Source organism: Gymnogyps californianus, chromosome 1 (genome assembly GCF_018139145.2).
Source record: "Gymnogyps californianus isolate 813 chromosome 1, ASM1813914v2, whole genome shotgun sequence".
In the NCBI taxonomy this organism is placed as follows: Eukaryota; Metazoa; Chordata; class Aves; order Accipitriformes; family Cathartidae; genus Gymnogyps; species Gymnogyps californianus.
Window position 1 is genome coordinate 167180890 of NC_059471.1, and position 15515 is coordinate 167196404.

Genomic DNA, 15515 nt, shown 5'->3' on the forward strand with positions numbered 1-15515 from the left:
TGCATTATCTCTTCTCTTCCTGATAAGCAAAATCTTTTCCAGTTTGTTTAAAATGCGATGCATAATACTTGTATGGCACATCACTTCATAGAGTAGCTAAAAGAATCAAATTTTGGAATCATAATGACTCCTAACTTGTAGTGATCCTAACTAGAAGACCATTGTACATGGAGGAGTTAATGCACAGGCACAGGCCTGTGCTGCGCTATGCTGCACACACAGAGTGGCCTTCAGGCCTGTGTTGTGCTGTGCACATCCCATAGCCACAGGATAAATTTAGCCAGCTAGCTGTAACAGAAGAGCCTGTTGGCAGCATCTTCTTAGTACCAGTGATTACACCACCTGCCCTTTCTGTAAAAGTGCAGCAAGAAGCAATTATGTGAATATGCTTTTTGTTTGACAGCAGAAGTGATGAATAGAATTGTTTTCTTTTAAGAAAATCCTCTAACAGCTCAAAAGACCAAAAGGAGGCAACCTTTCCACAGACAGGATCTGCATGTTGTGCTACACCCTGATTGGAAGTGCATTCAATACTGCACAACTTGAGGTTCTCAGCATCTGAAGGGACATAAGATTATTGACACTATCTTTTATAGTGTTAACTCTAATAAATAGCATTTTAAGAGATACTTTACAGAGTCTTGAGTGCCTTTCTGGCTGGGATCCTAACAAACCAACACCTCCTGGTGCAAAACGTAATGCCACTAAAATCCAAATGCATGCAAACAGTGTGTAATTCATTAGCTTTGTTAAACCATTTAAAAATACTTTCTGAGTCTCTCATCTTTAGTTCAGACTGATGCAAAGAAGCTAATTAGCTTTTTACAGTCTCAATCTCATTGGCTACACCCTTTGATCCCTGATAACATACAGGTGGGAGAAGTTCTACTGCAGTTTTGAAATTATTTGTTGTGTAATGCATCCTGAACTATGCTGGTGTGATACTAAACACAGGAGAGAGATCTGCAGCTAGACAGGGTGAGAAATATCCAAATCTGTCCTATTTTTACAGTAAAATGTCTCCATTTTAAGAGAGACCACATGCATAACATTGCCTAGGAAGGCAATCATGAGGTACAAACAGGGTTTTATTTACCTATCTGAAAAAGTAGTTCAGCTTCCATATCTAATTTTTTTGTTGCAGATGCTCTGCAAAGCTTCAATGCTGATTCTAAATGTTTGAGAGCATGTAGCCATTGCAGTGGATCTCCTCTTGCAGGTGTACAAGCTACTTTTTTGGCTAACGTGTGTCCTAAGGAAAAAAAAAAAGACAGTTCTTAGTAAATTATTTAACAGAAAAGCAATTTATGCAAAAAGAAGCAATTTCCTTAGAACAAATGGTGTTACGTATTTACTGTTACAATCCAATTCTCAAAAATCTGAGTGATTAATGGATATAAATACAGAACTATAATGTTGTTTCACTACTTTATGATGCCATTGAGGTTTACCTAGGCCATCCAAAAGAAGCTCAGGCTACACAAATCAACCCTTTCACAAACTATCTGGAAAGACTAGCAGTAAGCCACTTCATAACTTTATTTCACCTGGCAGTTGTAAGCAAAACCTAAACTTCTGAGCATTTCCAAATTCCCGAATTCCTTTTGTACTAATCAGTTCTACAGGCTTCGTTGATGTATTGCATACCTCTTATACTGTACTCCCCAATATTCATTTGTATTCATAGGCTCTTCCTAAAAATGTGGATTCAGAAACAGTATCTGGTCAAACATGGCCGTTACTATGAGTGAGTCTGGCCATGCCTGCACTAAATGTACATGCCTGACAAGCAGTAAAGCACAATAAGAGTGGATCTCTAGAGCAAACCAGCTGGTGTTGAAGACCTAACAGCCACAGCAGATGCATTTCAGAGTGTTTACTTTGGACTACCTCTATTCTAGTCCTAAGGGCTGAATACAAAGTAGCGGCTGGAGTGCACCAATGTGCTCCTGGAGCATACCTTCCTGAAAATGAATCCAGAACACTCTGAGGCCGCTCCACAATGCGAACCAAAGTGCAGTAAGTGATTTCTAGATTTTCTAGTCCATTATAAGTCAGATATACAACAAATTAAGTTTCGTAGAAAAAACACAGAGACAATATCCCTTTCCCTATATTTGCTATACAGCAACAAATCTCAGACAGATCTTAAAGGTTATCTTCTGCTACTATTCAGCATATTTCCAAGTTTCTATATAGATAAAAGTTATCAAGAAAAGTTGTTAAATTAAAGGGTGACAACAATAACAGACACTATTTATTTTATTGGGGTAGAAAATTATCACTATTATTCTGTATGATTTGATATCATTAGTTAGTTCCCATTTAACTGCTTCCAGAGAGATGGAACATATACAGGAAGTTTTCACAGAATGAATGCTTTGTACAGAAGTTGGAAAAGTATTGTTAACTTCCACTTAAAAAACCTGAAGTTCCCATTAGTTTCATCAAGCTATAACATTAATATTTAAGCCTTTGTTGATTATAGTTCCCGTAAGAATTGTACCTTGCTTATGCACATTGCATGGAGCCAAACAGGCATCTACTGTTGGTTTTCAAAATATTTTATTTGTACAATGAAAACAATTGATTTACTACATTCACTTCTGATGCATCAGTTTATCTGCTGTTGCATAAAATATGAAGGAAAATTAATGAAATATTAAAAATAATAATGACTTGCATTTTTCTTACCGATTCTCATTTTGACTTGAGCTAGCAAGTTGATATGTGGCAAGTAGATATTTTTTGTAGGTAGGACCAGGCAAGTCAGTGTACTGTCTTCTATTTGCCATTCAATGGGTTCTCCACAAACAAAAATCTATGAAAAGAGTATGCTTTGTAAAATCAAGTTGCAGACAGCAAATTAAATAGCAGTCTGAAAAAGTAAGTTAGGTATTGCAAAACCCTGGAACTCAAATGTGTCTTGTAAAAGAGCACTAGAAAAGGGCTTGATACTTCCAAACTCCTTTACTTCAGTTTGTACTTGTTGTCTTTGCAGAGAAGTTTGGCAGCAAATGAACAATTTCAATGAACTCTTGATCAAATTTATTAATGTTAGGCTTTGGTTTCTAAAAGCAAACTCCCTCAAATCAGTCTTTAAGAAATAGATCTCCCAGGTAACCCAAGCCCTAGAAAGAAACTGTCATTTCTACAAAGAAATCTGACACCAAACAAAGGCCAGAAAAGAAAAAGAAAATAACATGTATGGACCAGTCAAACTTGTCATTCATAGAAATAAGGCAATGGGGACATGCTGTAAAGTGTGAAGTCTCTTGAAGGCTAGCAAGTTTCACAAATGGAAGTCTGAGTCTGAAGTGATTAATATGATTCTTTATTACTTGGGGGAACAAATGGTTCAATGGATTAAACTTCTGTATTAGGAAATATGAAGAAAGAATTTGATCCAAAAGCTTTTCTATATAAACCGTATCAAGAACAGGTAGAGACTGCAGAAGTGCATATCTGGTTTTGGATCACCAAATAGGTAAATGGTTTATTACTATACATTCCTCACAGATTTCATGTCTTTAGATTTTTTTTTTAATTGTATATTTAAATTTTTATATGGGAATGATTTCTTCATAGTGATTGTAACAATCTGTCAATCTAAAACATCATAAACAATATGCTACTTTATATAGATTTTCTAATTCGAATTTTTTAAGTTAAGATACAAAGCTAAATTCTTAAACTTGGATGCTCAAGAGTTAGGAATTTTATGAGATGTACATCCTCCCTGAGGTGCTGAGTACCAACATATCCGTCATTTCAAATGGGAGAAGTGAGTGTTCCGCATCTCTTTGAAAGTCAAACTACCTATTTCAGTTTTCACATACGGATGTACATTTTGCAACTATTCAATATTTTTAAATTGTATGAAAATACCAGACTACATACATGATGGGTATGCATAAATAAGTTTGGTAAGACGAATTACTTCTTCACACTATGTAATCTAGGGAAAATTGAAGTGATCAGTTAATAGGAATAGCCCTTTTTAATAAATTGTTAAAATAGCTTCCAGAATAGATAATTAAGATTGTTGGAGGGATTTGCAAATGCTGTGTAAATCACCAACATATACTCACTGCTTTAATGGTAAGCTCATGTGCCAAAATTAGTAAGTTTAATGGCTCCACTGTAGAAGAGCAATGTTCTGTATCCTCTACTGTTTGCAGTGTTGGTATGTCTGCCAGCAGAAGCATACTTTTCACAAGAGTCAAAGAAGCTGGAGGGGAAATAAATGTATCCTCTTGGAGTAAACTGATGATATTCTGTTTGGACATAGACAACATAAACCAAAGTAGTTACTACTTTTGCTGTCTATTTATGAGGACAAATCACACAAAGCGAAAAAAAAATCTGTTTTAGAGGCACTATTTCAAGCTTATTTAATGCTGGCATCAGCTGTTCTGACTACATGAAAAATGTGTCAAAGAAAAGCGAACAGTTTCTCCTTTGTGCTCAAACCTGCAAAAGAAGTTTAATGCCTGCCACGGGACGTTTTTCTTGCAGGTCAAGAATAGCAGTTTGCACCATCATTTCAGCCTGAGTCTCAATATCACCAAAGGCTTCTGCCTCTAGTATTACTTCTTTTATCACACTTCTGCATTCAGCCACATCATTTTCTAAAAGAAGAGAATATATGAATAGTAAAGATACGATAAAAAAGACTTTCTGGTATCTTCTACCATTCTTAAGAAGTCACTTCCACACTAAAAAGTTACAGAAAATCTGACATTATAGATTCCACATATACCATTTCATCAATTCTGTGCCAAATTTACTTTAAAAAGAAAGAAAAAGCACTGAGTTTTTAAACTGCACTTGGTTTAGGTTCATCCAAATACATTCTTTATATGTAAGCCATCAGCATAAATAATTAGATTTTGTAGATCAGATGTCATTCTCACCCATAAAACATATCCTACATATTAAAAAATCTGATCTTCATTATCATTCCAAAATAGTAACAGCCTTCACAGGAATTATCTAGAAGAGATTAAATAAGAGTTTGGCTACAGACCTAGACTGTGATTTTGATACTTAAGTGAGCGTCAGAGTTTATACTAAGTTCATAGAACTAAGGAATGAAAAACATTTTATTCATAATCAAACTGCAAAAAATGTATCTTGTACTATCTCATTTAAATTCTTTAAAAAAAAAAGAATCTGGAACATCGTTAGGAGATATATAGGAACGTTTCATTTATTGGAGATAAAAAAGTGAAAAAAAACTTTTGAGACTTTTAAAACAAAGTATGTATCAACAGTGTTTTCTAAAACAAGCATACTTACGTAATTACACTAGAACATTTGAAGCCTTTTCACACACAAGTGATTTATCAAAAGATAATGATCATTAAATGAAAATTAATATAATGCTTTGTGTTTACATGCTCTAGGGAGAGATTGTACTCAGAAATATATTTTCCTTATTGCACTGGATGAATTTAATACAAATAATTGCTCAGTGATAATACAGCCCCAGAATTGTTAATATTTTTTATTTCTGAATAAGAATTGTGTCTGAATAGGCTCACTTGCCCATTATAATCCAAAAGTCTAAACCAAAAAAGGGTAATACCTTCCATATCACCAATGCCATGTATCTGTGTTACTTGTGCAGTCACTAACATTGTACGACACCTTAGCCACAGATATACATTCATATGATCTTGTGCTGTTATACTGTGAGGCAGTCGAACATCTTCAACATAAGAGTCCTAATAATTTCCAAAAGCAAGAGAAATGTTACTTTCTGAGTCAACTACTTTACTACAAACAAAGCAACAGGGCAGCATCAGTCTAAAATAAATCAAATTAATACAAATAAATTACAAATAATAACATAATTATAACCAGAAGTTTATTTTTGTGGGAGAGTCCATAAATACATCCGTATACTATATGTGTCATGGACAATAATTCTAACAGTTTGGACTTTATTCCTCTCAAACAGGAACATTACACAAAACTCTAAGGCACATAAAAGTCTAATTGTAGAGCAGGATCAATATCAAGTTCTGGTACCTCACCAGTGATTAGAAAGAAATTTTAAATTTTTGATTTCTAGTTTTTAGTGTTTCTGGTGATTAGAAACAAATATTAATGTAATATAGTACTGGAAGCATTTGGGAGAATTCTCAAGTCAACTCCCTGTGTCATCTTCACATATTATACAGTCTTTCTATTACTAAAATTCTACAGTCCATATTCTAAAGATTTGTTCCAGCAAGCAATAAATGGACACTGCACCACCTGTGTTTTACTTATACAAAAAAATCATCATGAATGACTTGCATTGATGCAAATGAGGAAAAAAAATAGCCGTAACTCAGGTACTGGCTACAGGGCAGTCCTAAGAAAATGTAGGAGCAAGTGCAGAAAGACAGAAGACCCTGATATGCAACACAGACAGAGAATAATTACACTGCATGCAAGTAAGTCTAGTCTCATTATGCGTGTTGTTACAAAATCTGGCCTCACTGCTCAATTGCTCTGTCCATGTGAGTCAGTACTGTGCGATATCAAGAGTGACTCTGTGGTGTATTACCAATAGGTTTTGTACATTGGCTTTCCAAAGTATAGGTCAGTATCCCTATGTGTTAGACAACCAAAGTCAGCTGAAATCTTGCTAAATATGGAACATAGCAATAATGTGAACTGGTCAGTCTGGCTCTTTGACAGAGGATACTCTGAAATAGATTTTCAATCAAAAAACCTAAAATACCTTAACTGAATAATACACGATTGTCACCCGATAGCTATTTTTTCCACTTCCTGTTTGTTTGGGGTTTTTTTAAACAAAAGGAGATTTTCAGTGCTGCCATTGGAGAGTATACAAGTAAAAACTGTAATTCCTAACCACATACAAATTAAAATTATGATTATAGACATATTGAATATACCATAGGCAAGCAGGTATCTGAAGCATGTCATACACCATTTTCTGAAAGCTGGAGAGGGACTTTTTACAAGGGCATGTAGTGATAGGACAAGGGGTAATGGCTTTAAACTGAAAGAGGGTAGATTTAGATTAGATGTAAGGAAGAAGTTCCTCACTGTGAGGGTGGTGAGGCACAGGAACAGGCTGCCCAAAGAGGCTGTGGATGCCCCATCCCTGGAAGTGTTCAAGGCCAGGTTGGATGGGGCTTTGAGCAACCTGGTCTAGTGGAAGGTGTCCCTGCCCATGGCAGGGAGGTTGGAGCTAGATGATCTTTAAGGTCCCCTCCAACCCTAACCATTCTATGATTCTCCCCAGGTTAATGGTAACCATGTAATACAGATGACTGCTATGTTCTAGTACTCTGAAAATCACTCAACACTTCATACAAGACTTCATATACTAAGAAACAATAGTTTAAAGCAAATATCCACACATACCGAACACTCCCTTTCATCCTTTTCTTCTTGAAAATGTGTCACTTCCATCCTAAAAATTTTTGCATCTTGGAGAAGTCGAATTGCAGAGAAAGCCAAAGCAACACTGTGATACAGAAGAATATTATTAAAAAATACTAACTATATTTGCCATTTTATGCTTTTATTATAATAGATATTTCATTTCTGACTACGTCAGAGATGTCTATCAGCAGTTATCAATTTTTGCTTCAGTAGAACAAAAAAATTGCACATATTCTGAATTTGTAGGCACTGCAGTATGAAAGTGAGAAAACAGCAATAAGAGAAAAAGTTTTGCCAATAACAGACATAACCTGATAATAATGGATAAACCAAAATATATCATATTCTGTTGGAGTAATCAAAACAGAAGTCCACTATAACTTTCATTTACACTTATCTGTCTTCAGGGATGGGCTTTTAGAAATTAGAAGATGTAAAAATACTGAAAATGACAAAATATATTAGGAGAGTTCTGTATCTCATCCACAACTAGAGAGGTAAGAAAACACCTTCCTCCTTAAAGCCTTTCCAGGCTATGTGTTAATCCTTCTGTTAAATCCACATACTCACAGGATCTTAGTAAACACCATCAACCAAAAATTGAGCCAGGTGCCATCCTGGCAAAACCTCGTCAGTAAGCAATCACATGGCATTGAGTCTACTGCCCCCCACCCCCAATCATAAATCCTTTTCTGGCGTTCACTCCAAACAGCATCTAGAAAGATACAGGCACTATTAGGACTGGTGTAGCATTCAAACACACATTTCAAAAAATTGTGAGTTGGGATCTCAAAATATTGTCAGGCTTCTTAAAATATTAACTACTAGGTTTTTTTCCTTTTTATGCTGTCTTTTTAAAGCTTTCAGGTACACTGTTCAATTTTCACGGCATCTATAAAAAGGTATATCTATAACAGCAGACTTTGTGAATACAATTATTTTCATTATATGAAGACACTTGCAAAACCAACACAGTGAGATCTTTTTCACAACAGGATTTGTTGCCCAAAGAACATGCTACTCAGAATATTTTGAGAACCAACGTCTCGTGGTATTAGTTTTCCATCTCTAATTGTACATTTTCCGCTACATCTGTAAATCTCTACTTTCCTACCTCTTCTTTAAAATATTTTTGGGTTTGGTTTTTTTTTTTTTTTACAATTCTACTTATTCTCTACCCACTGAAACATATTTTCGTAATGATGCAAAAGTACCTGAGGGTATCCCTAGCTCACCTCTTAAAAGATTTTTCAGCGGGTTAATTGTTAAAAATGTATAACCAAAATTCTCATCTATGCTGTCTTTTTACATCGAGAGACTCTCTTTACATAGAGACTGGCTGCTATGAAGAAAAAGAAAAAAAATAATTTATGAACACCTTAAGTCCTTTTTACACTGACAGAACACTGCAAAGAGCTTTTAATGCAAGAGAGATTCAGGTTCTGTGTGAATTTACCACTTTTGAGAAGTTCTAGACTAATTGTTTTAAAGGCAAAATTCTTGATTCATGCACAAAGAAGTCAGAACAAGAGCTGCACTACTCTGAAATTACTCACATTATTCTGCCAACATGTATCTAACTACAGGATGGATAACCTCCAGAGATAAGAAGGTAGTTAAAGTCTTCCTGTCATTTCTGATACTATCCTGCTTGCTGGTTTTGTGATGCAGACCTGGATGGATTACACCAGTTCAGCACAAATAGACCACAAGTAACAATGAGAACCAAAACTGTTAATATCTTGCCTTTCAGCTATCAGAATTCAATCCTTATGAATCTCCTTCATAATCCCTTTACCTCAGTTTTATTCAACAAAATGAAACCAGAATAAATCAATGTTGAATTTGATTATAACCTTCTCTCTAACAATGGAAAAGATGAAACAGAATTTGCTTTTAAAAGCAAAACAGACAGTAAGGATAATGCAATGAAATATCCAACTGCTTTTCTTTCTTTTTATTAAGAAGAGTTTTCCCCTGAAACCAGGCATCAAAGTTAAAATCACAGCAAAACCTGATGTTTTTCAAAACATCGTTTGAGATGCTATGGCTAACATTTCTCAAATAAGTTGGAGAAAGTGCAGCACCCAAGAGTATATACAGGCTTTTAAGAAATATTATCCTAACTTCCTGAGCACCACTGCCTCCAGTTAACTGCTGTTGTCAACATTTAGCAATTCTGAAAATGAGGCCATTTTTACCTACATGCTTACGTATAAATTTCATGAGTAAAATGTAGACCACAAGCCCAAAGATTCATATATGTATGGTTTTAAGCAGTAATGTATTCACGTAAGCAGACAAGCAATATTTGGGTAATTAGAAAGCTCACATACTTAGTGGGGAGTAAGTACTCTCCTTGAGATCAATGGAATTAGTCCTATACATAAACTTATTCTGAGGCATAAATTTTTTGCAAGATAGAAGCTGTAATGTAGAAGCTTCCCTTGATGAAATTTTTGTGACCCTCTTCTGCTGTCAACAAGAGTGATGTGTCTATATATTTCCCTTGACAAAATACACATCCTTTTATCAGCTGAATCAGAAAGTGACAAGATGATCAAAATAGGAAAGTACAGCTGACTATAACAATTTCACCACTAAGTCATTTCGCCAAAGGAAAAAAATGATGAATTTCTGTAATATCATGCAAAGTTTGATTTCTAGGCTGGCAGTCAGGAAACATTCAGCTGTCTGAAGGAATGTTTCATTTGTATCTGAGGCAGATATATCAGCAGTTTCCATGGATGGCAGTGCAATAAAGTTGTAAAATAGGCTAAAAAATCCCAAACCCTTGCTTTGTTTGTTGTTTTTTTTTTTTTCCTGCTACCTGACCACTATCAATATATAAGGCCCATTAAACACCCATCAAAAATTTGAGAGTTCCAAAAAATGATCTATAAAATGTTTGATATCCATTGGAACCCTTGATACTCTAAAAAAGTTTCTTCAATCTGAGACAAGTTGTAAGCCAAGAGTGAAACTACACTCTAGGATACAACTGCATGTCAAAAAGAAGGGTCCTGCACTGAAAATGGCTTGCATACTGGAACCAGTTTAGCAGGGTGAGAAAGTTTGGGTCAGAACTCTACTAATACGGTTTTACCAAGACTACTATCAAGCTAACCTGGGTTTATGCACAGGATATTTCATAAGTCTGTGTACTGGTCCTTAGTTACTAATATGATAATTTTATAAAATCCACATGGCACTCAAAAGCACGATGAGGTCACTGTCCAGTGATTTGTTGTTTTCTCTTTGACAAATTTATGGTAATCTAATGCAAAAAGTACTGAAATAGATTGATATTTCATGACAAGAAATGTCCACAAATAGCCTACAAGTTCTTACTTCACGTCTTCACTAATGACATTACTACTAAATTATTACAGTCCTAATATCTGAACTTTTGGGAAACTTCTGTGTTTTAAAATAACATAAACAAAACCCAGGTGAAAGACCATGCTGCAGTACTCTTACTGTTTTCAGTTCAGTAGTCTATACAGCACTGTGAAGCTCCTGTCCTTGTTAATTTTATTTTTTTATTGCTGTACCATAGCAGCTAAAAAGGAATTGTGCTATTTAAAGGCTATCTGATTTGGAGGCTTGTTTATTCACCTGAGACAGCTGGGAGAAGTAAGATAGTTTGCTTTTGACATAGAAGAAAACATTTATTTTTTGTTAATTGGGTAAAAAGGAAAAAAAACCATCAAGACTGGTTTATCTGTTGGCCTGCTGAATCACCTACCACTTCATCAGTAAGAGTGTTACAGCAATCTTCACCAGTATTCCAAGAATAAAAAAATGTTAATTTTGCTTTTTGGTTGGTGCTTACTATAATGTAAGATTTACTGTAATAATTTTGGCGTGTTTAGTCAGATTAGACCTAACAGAAGTTACAAATACTGATTACATGCTACCTTATCTCAATATAGTCTGGCAAGTGACAATGCTACACCTCTATATGCTGCATCTCTAGTTAACAATTTGTACCCTCAAAGATTTTTCAACCTAATAAAAAATTAGATAAAAAGAGTTTGACACTAACAAAAATTATGTATTGTTAAACTGTTATCCTTCTTATACAAATTAATTTAAAATTACAGGTATGCTGAACAGAAGAATCCTCCTAGCTAAAAGATCAAAACAATGTTCAGAATTTAACATCTACAAAGAGTTAATATATTTCTGTATGCCCCATATATTCAAAGAACATCACAACTGTAATTTCATGAAGTTCTCCAAAAGAAATCAGAACCTCAAAAAAATCATAGAATTTGGAAATTATAATTTGGAGAAAATACCTGGCAGATCATGTAAATACAACAGTATTTTACACACTATCACTAACAATATAATTAATGCCTGCTAAAATCTGTGCTAATATGTTAAAGTTTACATCAATGCTTTTTAATCAAATTAATTTAAAAAATATAATTTTAACATTTTAATTTGACACCAATAAGTACATCAAGAGGAAATGTTCTTTTAGGACAGTAACACAGGGCATTCTAGAACAAAGTAGAATTCAGTAGTTCAGAGATAATATTAGTGCTCTGCTGTACACTTTAAAACTAAAAAAAATGCACAACCTAACATATCCAGACTTTTACAACAAAAACAGTGAACACTACAGATTTTTCTTTGTTTTTGTATAACACTGTATCACGAAAACACCTCATAGAGAAATCATAGGCCAATAACTGATGATCTTCTAAAAGTGAAATAAAGCAATAACAAAAAATGAAAAGCCAGTGTAACTCACATCTGTAGATATACTAGTGGGGTTGTTATGGCTGGTTACTAAGATTTAGAATATTAATGTAGACATAAAGGATTCAAAGAAAAAATTGCTGGATTTTTTTTTTAATCTTCTGTAGTGAAGGCTGTGCAACATAAGGTTGTTCATAATATTACTTACCTGAAAGCTGCTTGATGCCTTTGCTGAGAAATAGCAGCAAGCTGAAGTTTGGCCTCAATAAGAGCCTCCAAATCTTCAGCAGAACACCAAGATATCTCCCCATCATATTTGTCGTGTATGTTCTGCACAAGATGGCTAAGACTTTCTTCAGCTTCTGTCAATAAAATCCCCTAGAGAAGAACACAGCATTCTATGATTTCAAAAGATAATGAAAGAAAGAAAAAAATTCTTAAAAAGTATTTTATTCTGTTATAGCCTGCTATCACTGCATCCTAAAAGAAATCAACTTGAATACAATATGCCTTTTCTATAAATAGCAGGGGGGGTTAATTTTGCTTTTTTCAGGTTTACAGATTCAATGTGTTGAAAGTAGCAACATCTTAACTGTGCCTGTACTATTGCAATTTATGCTTAACTACATTTTTTAAGGCTTAGCAATATTACTCAATAATTTTTTATTATTTTGTCTTATAGCTATACTTGGTAATTTCATACTATACTTCTTACCATGCTTAGTAATTTTAAACAATAAAATACAATATTAAATACAACATTAAAGATGTTGGAAGAAGTATTATTCTTTTCTATCTATACTTTGACAGATCCTTGAGTGCAGTGTGCATCCTGAAAGTTCAACTGTAATTTACAGTCTTTCTGACAAAGCTGTAAGAAGCTGTGAAAACCAAATCTAAAAGAAAGTTAATTTTAAATAAAATCTCAATCACAGAGCTTTCAGTAGAATTAAAAAATAATTCAAAGGTTTGTATCATCCAATATCCTTTTTTGACCAGTTTTCTCAATGAATTCAGAGCTCTACTTAAAAAAACAGAAGAATAGAATGGTTAAAGAAAAATCAGATGAGTAAGAAATATATTATGTCTCTTAAACGAGCCCCACTCAAATTAATTTAACATTTCTATTTTAGTTATTTTCAAAATGTTGTTTCCAAGTTATTTTCAAGCTCTACTAAAACTTTCAAGTTTCTAGTGTATGGCACGTACCAATTGCCATACAAAATCATCCTCCATTTCTCCAGATGTATTTTGTACATTAGTTTGTTTGTAACAATGGCCAAAAGTAGATACTTCCAAAGTGGAAGACCCCTCTGAAAGAAGAATATGTCAGCCCTCAGTTTTGGTCTTTTTGTGATGTGAAACTGCCAAGCATGAAGTTTAGAATTAAACAAAACAAAAAACTAAAACAAAAAACCAACCAAACAAAGCCCTTTCAAACAAAGAAGTTAATAAGCTGTGGTATGTTTTCTCCAAAATAAAGTATCAGAAAGAGGAACATGAAAAATTTGAGACATTTCACATATGGTAAAGAATGGGTTTCCATTTATTTGTAGAGCATACTGCCCCATCAAAGAGTCTCTGACATGTTCTACAGGTGCCACCCTCTGAAAGCAGATGATTTTATCCTTGAAATCCCATTCAGTCTTTACCTTTGTTGCTGAAACAGTCATACTGAGATCTGATTGTGACAATATTTCCCATGGAGACTGTTTGAAATACTGCACCAAACCACCAAGACTTCATGTATGGCTAGTAAGATTACAATCAGATTAGAGATAGAAATTTCTAGTCCCCTTATTCATGCCATCCTCCTATCATAATTTCTGTTACATTGAAAGCATTAACAATGTTTTTGGAACAATCTGCAGTTTCTTAAGCCTTTTTTCCTAAAAACCAAAATTACCTTCAGCATGGCCAGATTTAATTCATCTTTACAGTCAACGAGCTGCACCATTGTGCTTCTTTGTTCCTGTTGTCTTGAATTCTTATCAGCATCAACTGCCAAATACATTTCAGATGAAATTTCAGATAACAGACGCAGAACCAAAGCATTCTCAGTAATTTGAAGAATATGCCCCTTTTTTCTCTATTTATAATTGGGACTTTCAATATCAAAATAAATGAGAAAGAATGGAATACAGCTCTAATAATATTAGAGATATTAGCTAAAAAAACCTTGAAAAATCTTAATGCTTATTAATTCAATAATGACTGATTTTACCAGCAACATTTAATATGAATATTGTTTATAATACGACACATTAATGCATATGCAGGTAAAAGTGGAAAAACTATGCTTGAAACAAGTTGCAGAATATTATAATTACCCTTATAATTACCTTTTACATTTGATGCTGTAATTCTGCTTGGCTCCTTCAAGCTGTTGTTATCAACAGAATAGATGTGTTTTTCCACTTTTTCAGGTATATTATTTATTGTGGCAGAAAGGCAAATGATTAAATGCATTTTGGCTAAGGTTAATTTATTCATAATTAGTTGGTTGCACAATGGCACCATTGTTAAAGGCAGACTCCAATTAAATATGTCTTCCAGTACCTACAAGAAAGTTAACAATTGGGACTATTTGAAATGACATATTCTACATTTTTCTTGTTCAAGGCATATTCTGCTTCTATTAATAATGATGTTTATCAACAATTAACATGAATAATATTAGTAATATGTTCTTAGTCATTATGGATGAGTTGCTGTTTTCTTTTCCAAACTTAATTCACCCCTTAGTAGCACTTGCTACAGCCTCAGTGATCAGTTTCCTAGTAGAAGGTGCATCTATGAAGTTATAGCTATTACTCTGTGTGAGTTCTAGTTTTCTGCGTTGTCCATAGCACTCTTTGAGCTAAGGTGGTCACAAAAAATATGTAGGTAAATCTGTAGTTCAGAAATCTCAACTCAAAGGAAAGTCTGTTGTTACAATTCACCCTAACTAGAAAGATTAAGCAAGGAAAAAAATTCTTGTATCAGATCATTCTAGCATATTTCATAGAATCTTTTTGTTATAGCATCCTTGTTTTATCTTGAGTTTAATATTCTCACTTTAGATTAATAAATTTAGAAGTTGAAAGTCTACACAGCTTTGCAAAATCATAAGGAGACCAATAAGAGCCCCATATAGACTGTGAAGCGTTCAAATCAAAAGCTCAAGATAAAGCACAACTCCAAAATAAATTTCAAATGAGTGAGATCAAAAGCTGTCAAGATAGACATGTCATTTCTGTCTTCTAATATCGACTGTTGTAGGAGACACACAAGCTTACTGTAAACAAAAGAGAGAAAAGTGGAGGAAAAAAGTGGTTTTTTTCTAGTTTATCAATTTGGTTTTATGGTACAGCTTCTTTTCCACATTCTGCTAACATTTACCCCTACTGGCT

The 15515-nt window shown here is 34.2% G+C and overlaps 1 protein-coding gene across 1 annotated transcript in view; it reads right to left on the bottom strand.

The window, feature by feature from the left end:
* Positions 1-15515, bottom strand: part of CFAP54 (cilia and flagella associated protein 54) — a 117000-nt gene that overhangs the window by 17987 nt on the left and 83498 nt on the right. Inside the window, 9 exon segments of the mRNA XM_050909989.1 lie at positions 1097-1252; positions 2695-2821; positions 4092-4277; positions 4474-4631; positions 5591-5729; positions 7390-7492; positions 12332-12501; positions 14030-14124; positions 14466-14682. Coding sequence (XP_050765946.1) covers positions 1097-1252; positions 2695-2821; positions 4092-4277; positions 4474-4631; positions 5591-5729; positions 7390-7492; positions 12332-12501; positions 14030-14124; positions 14466-14682 — 1351 coding nt within the window.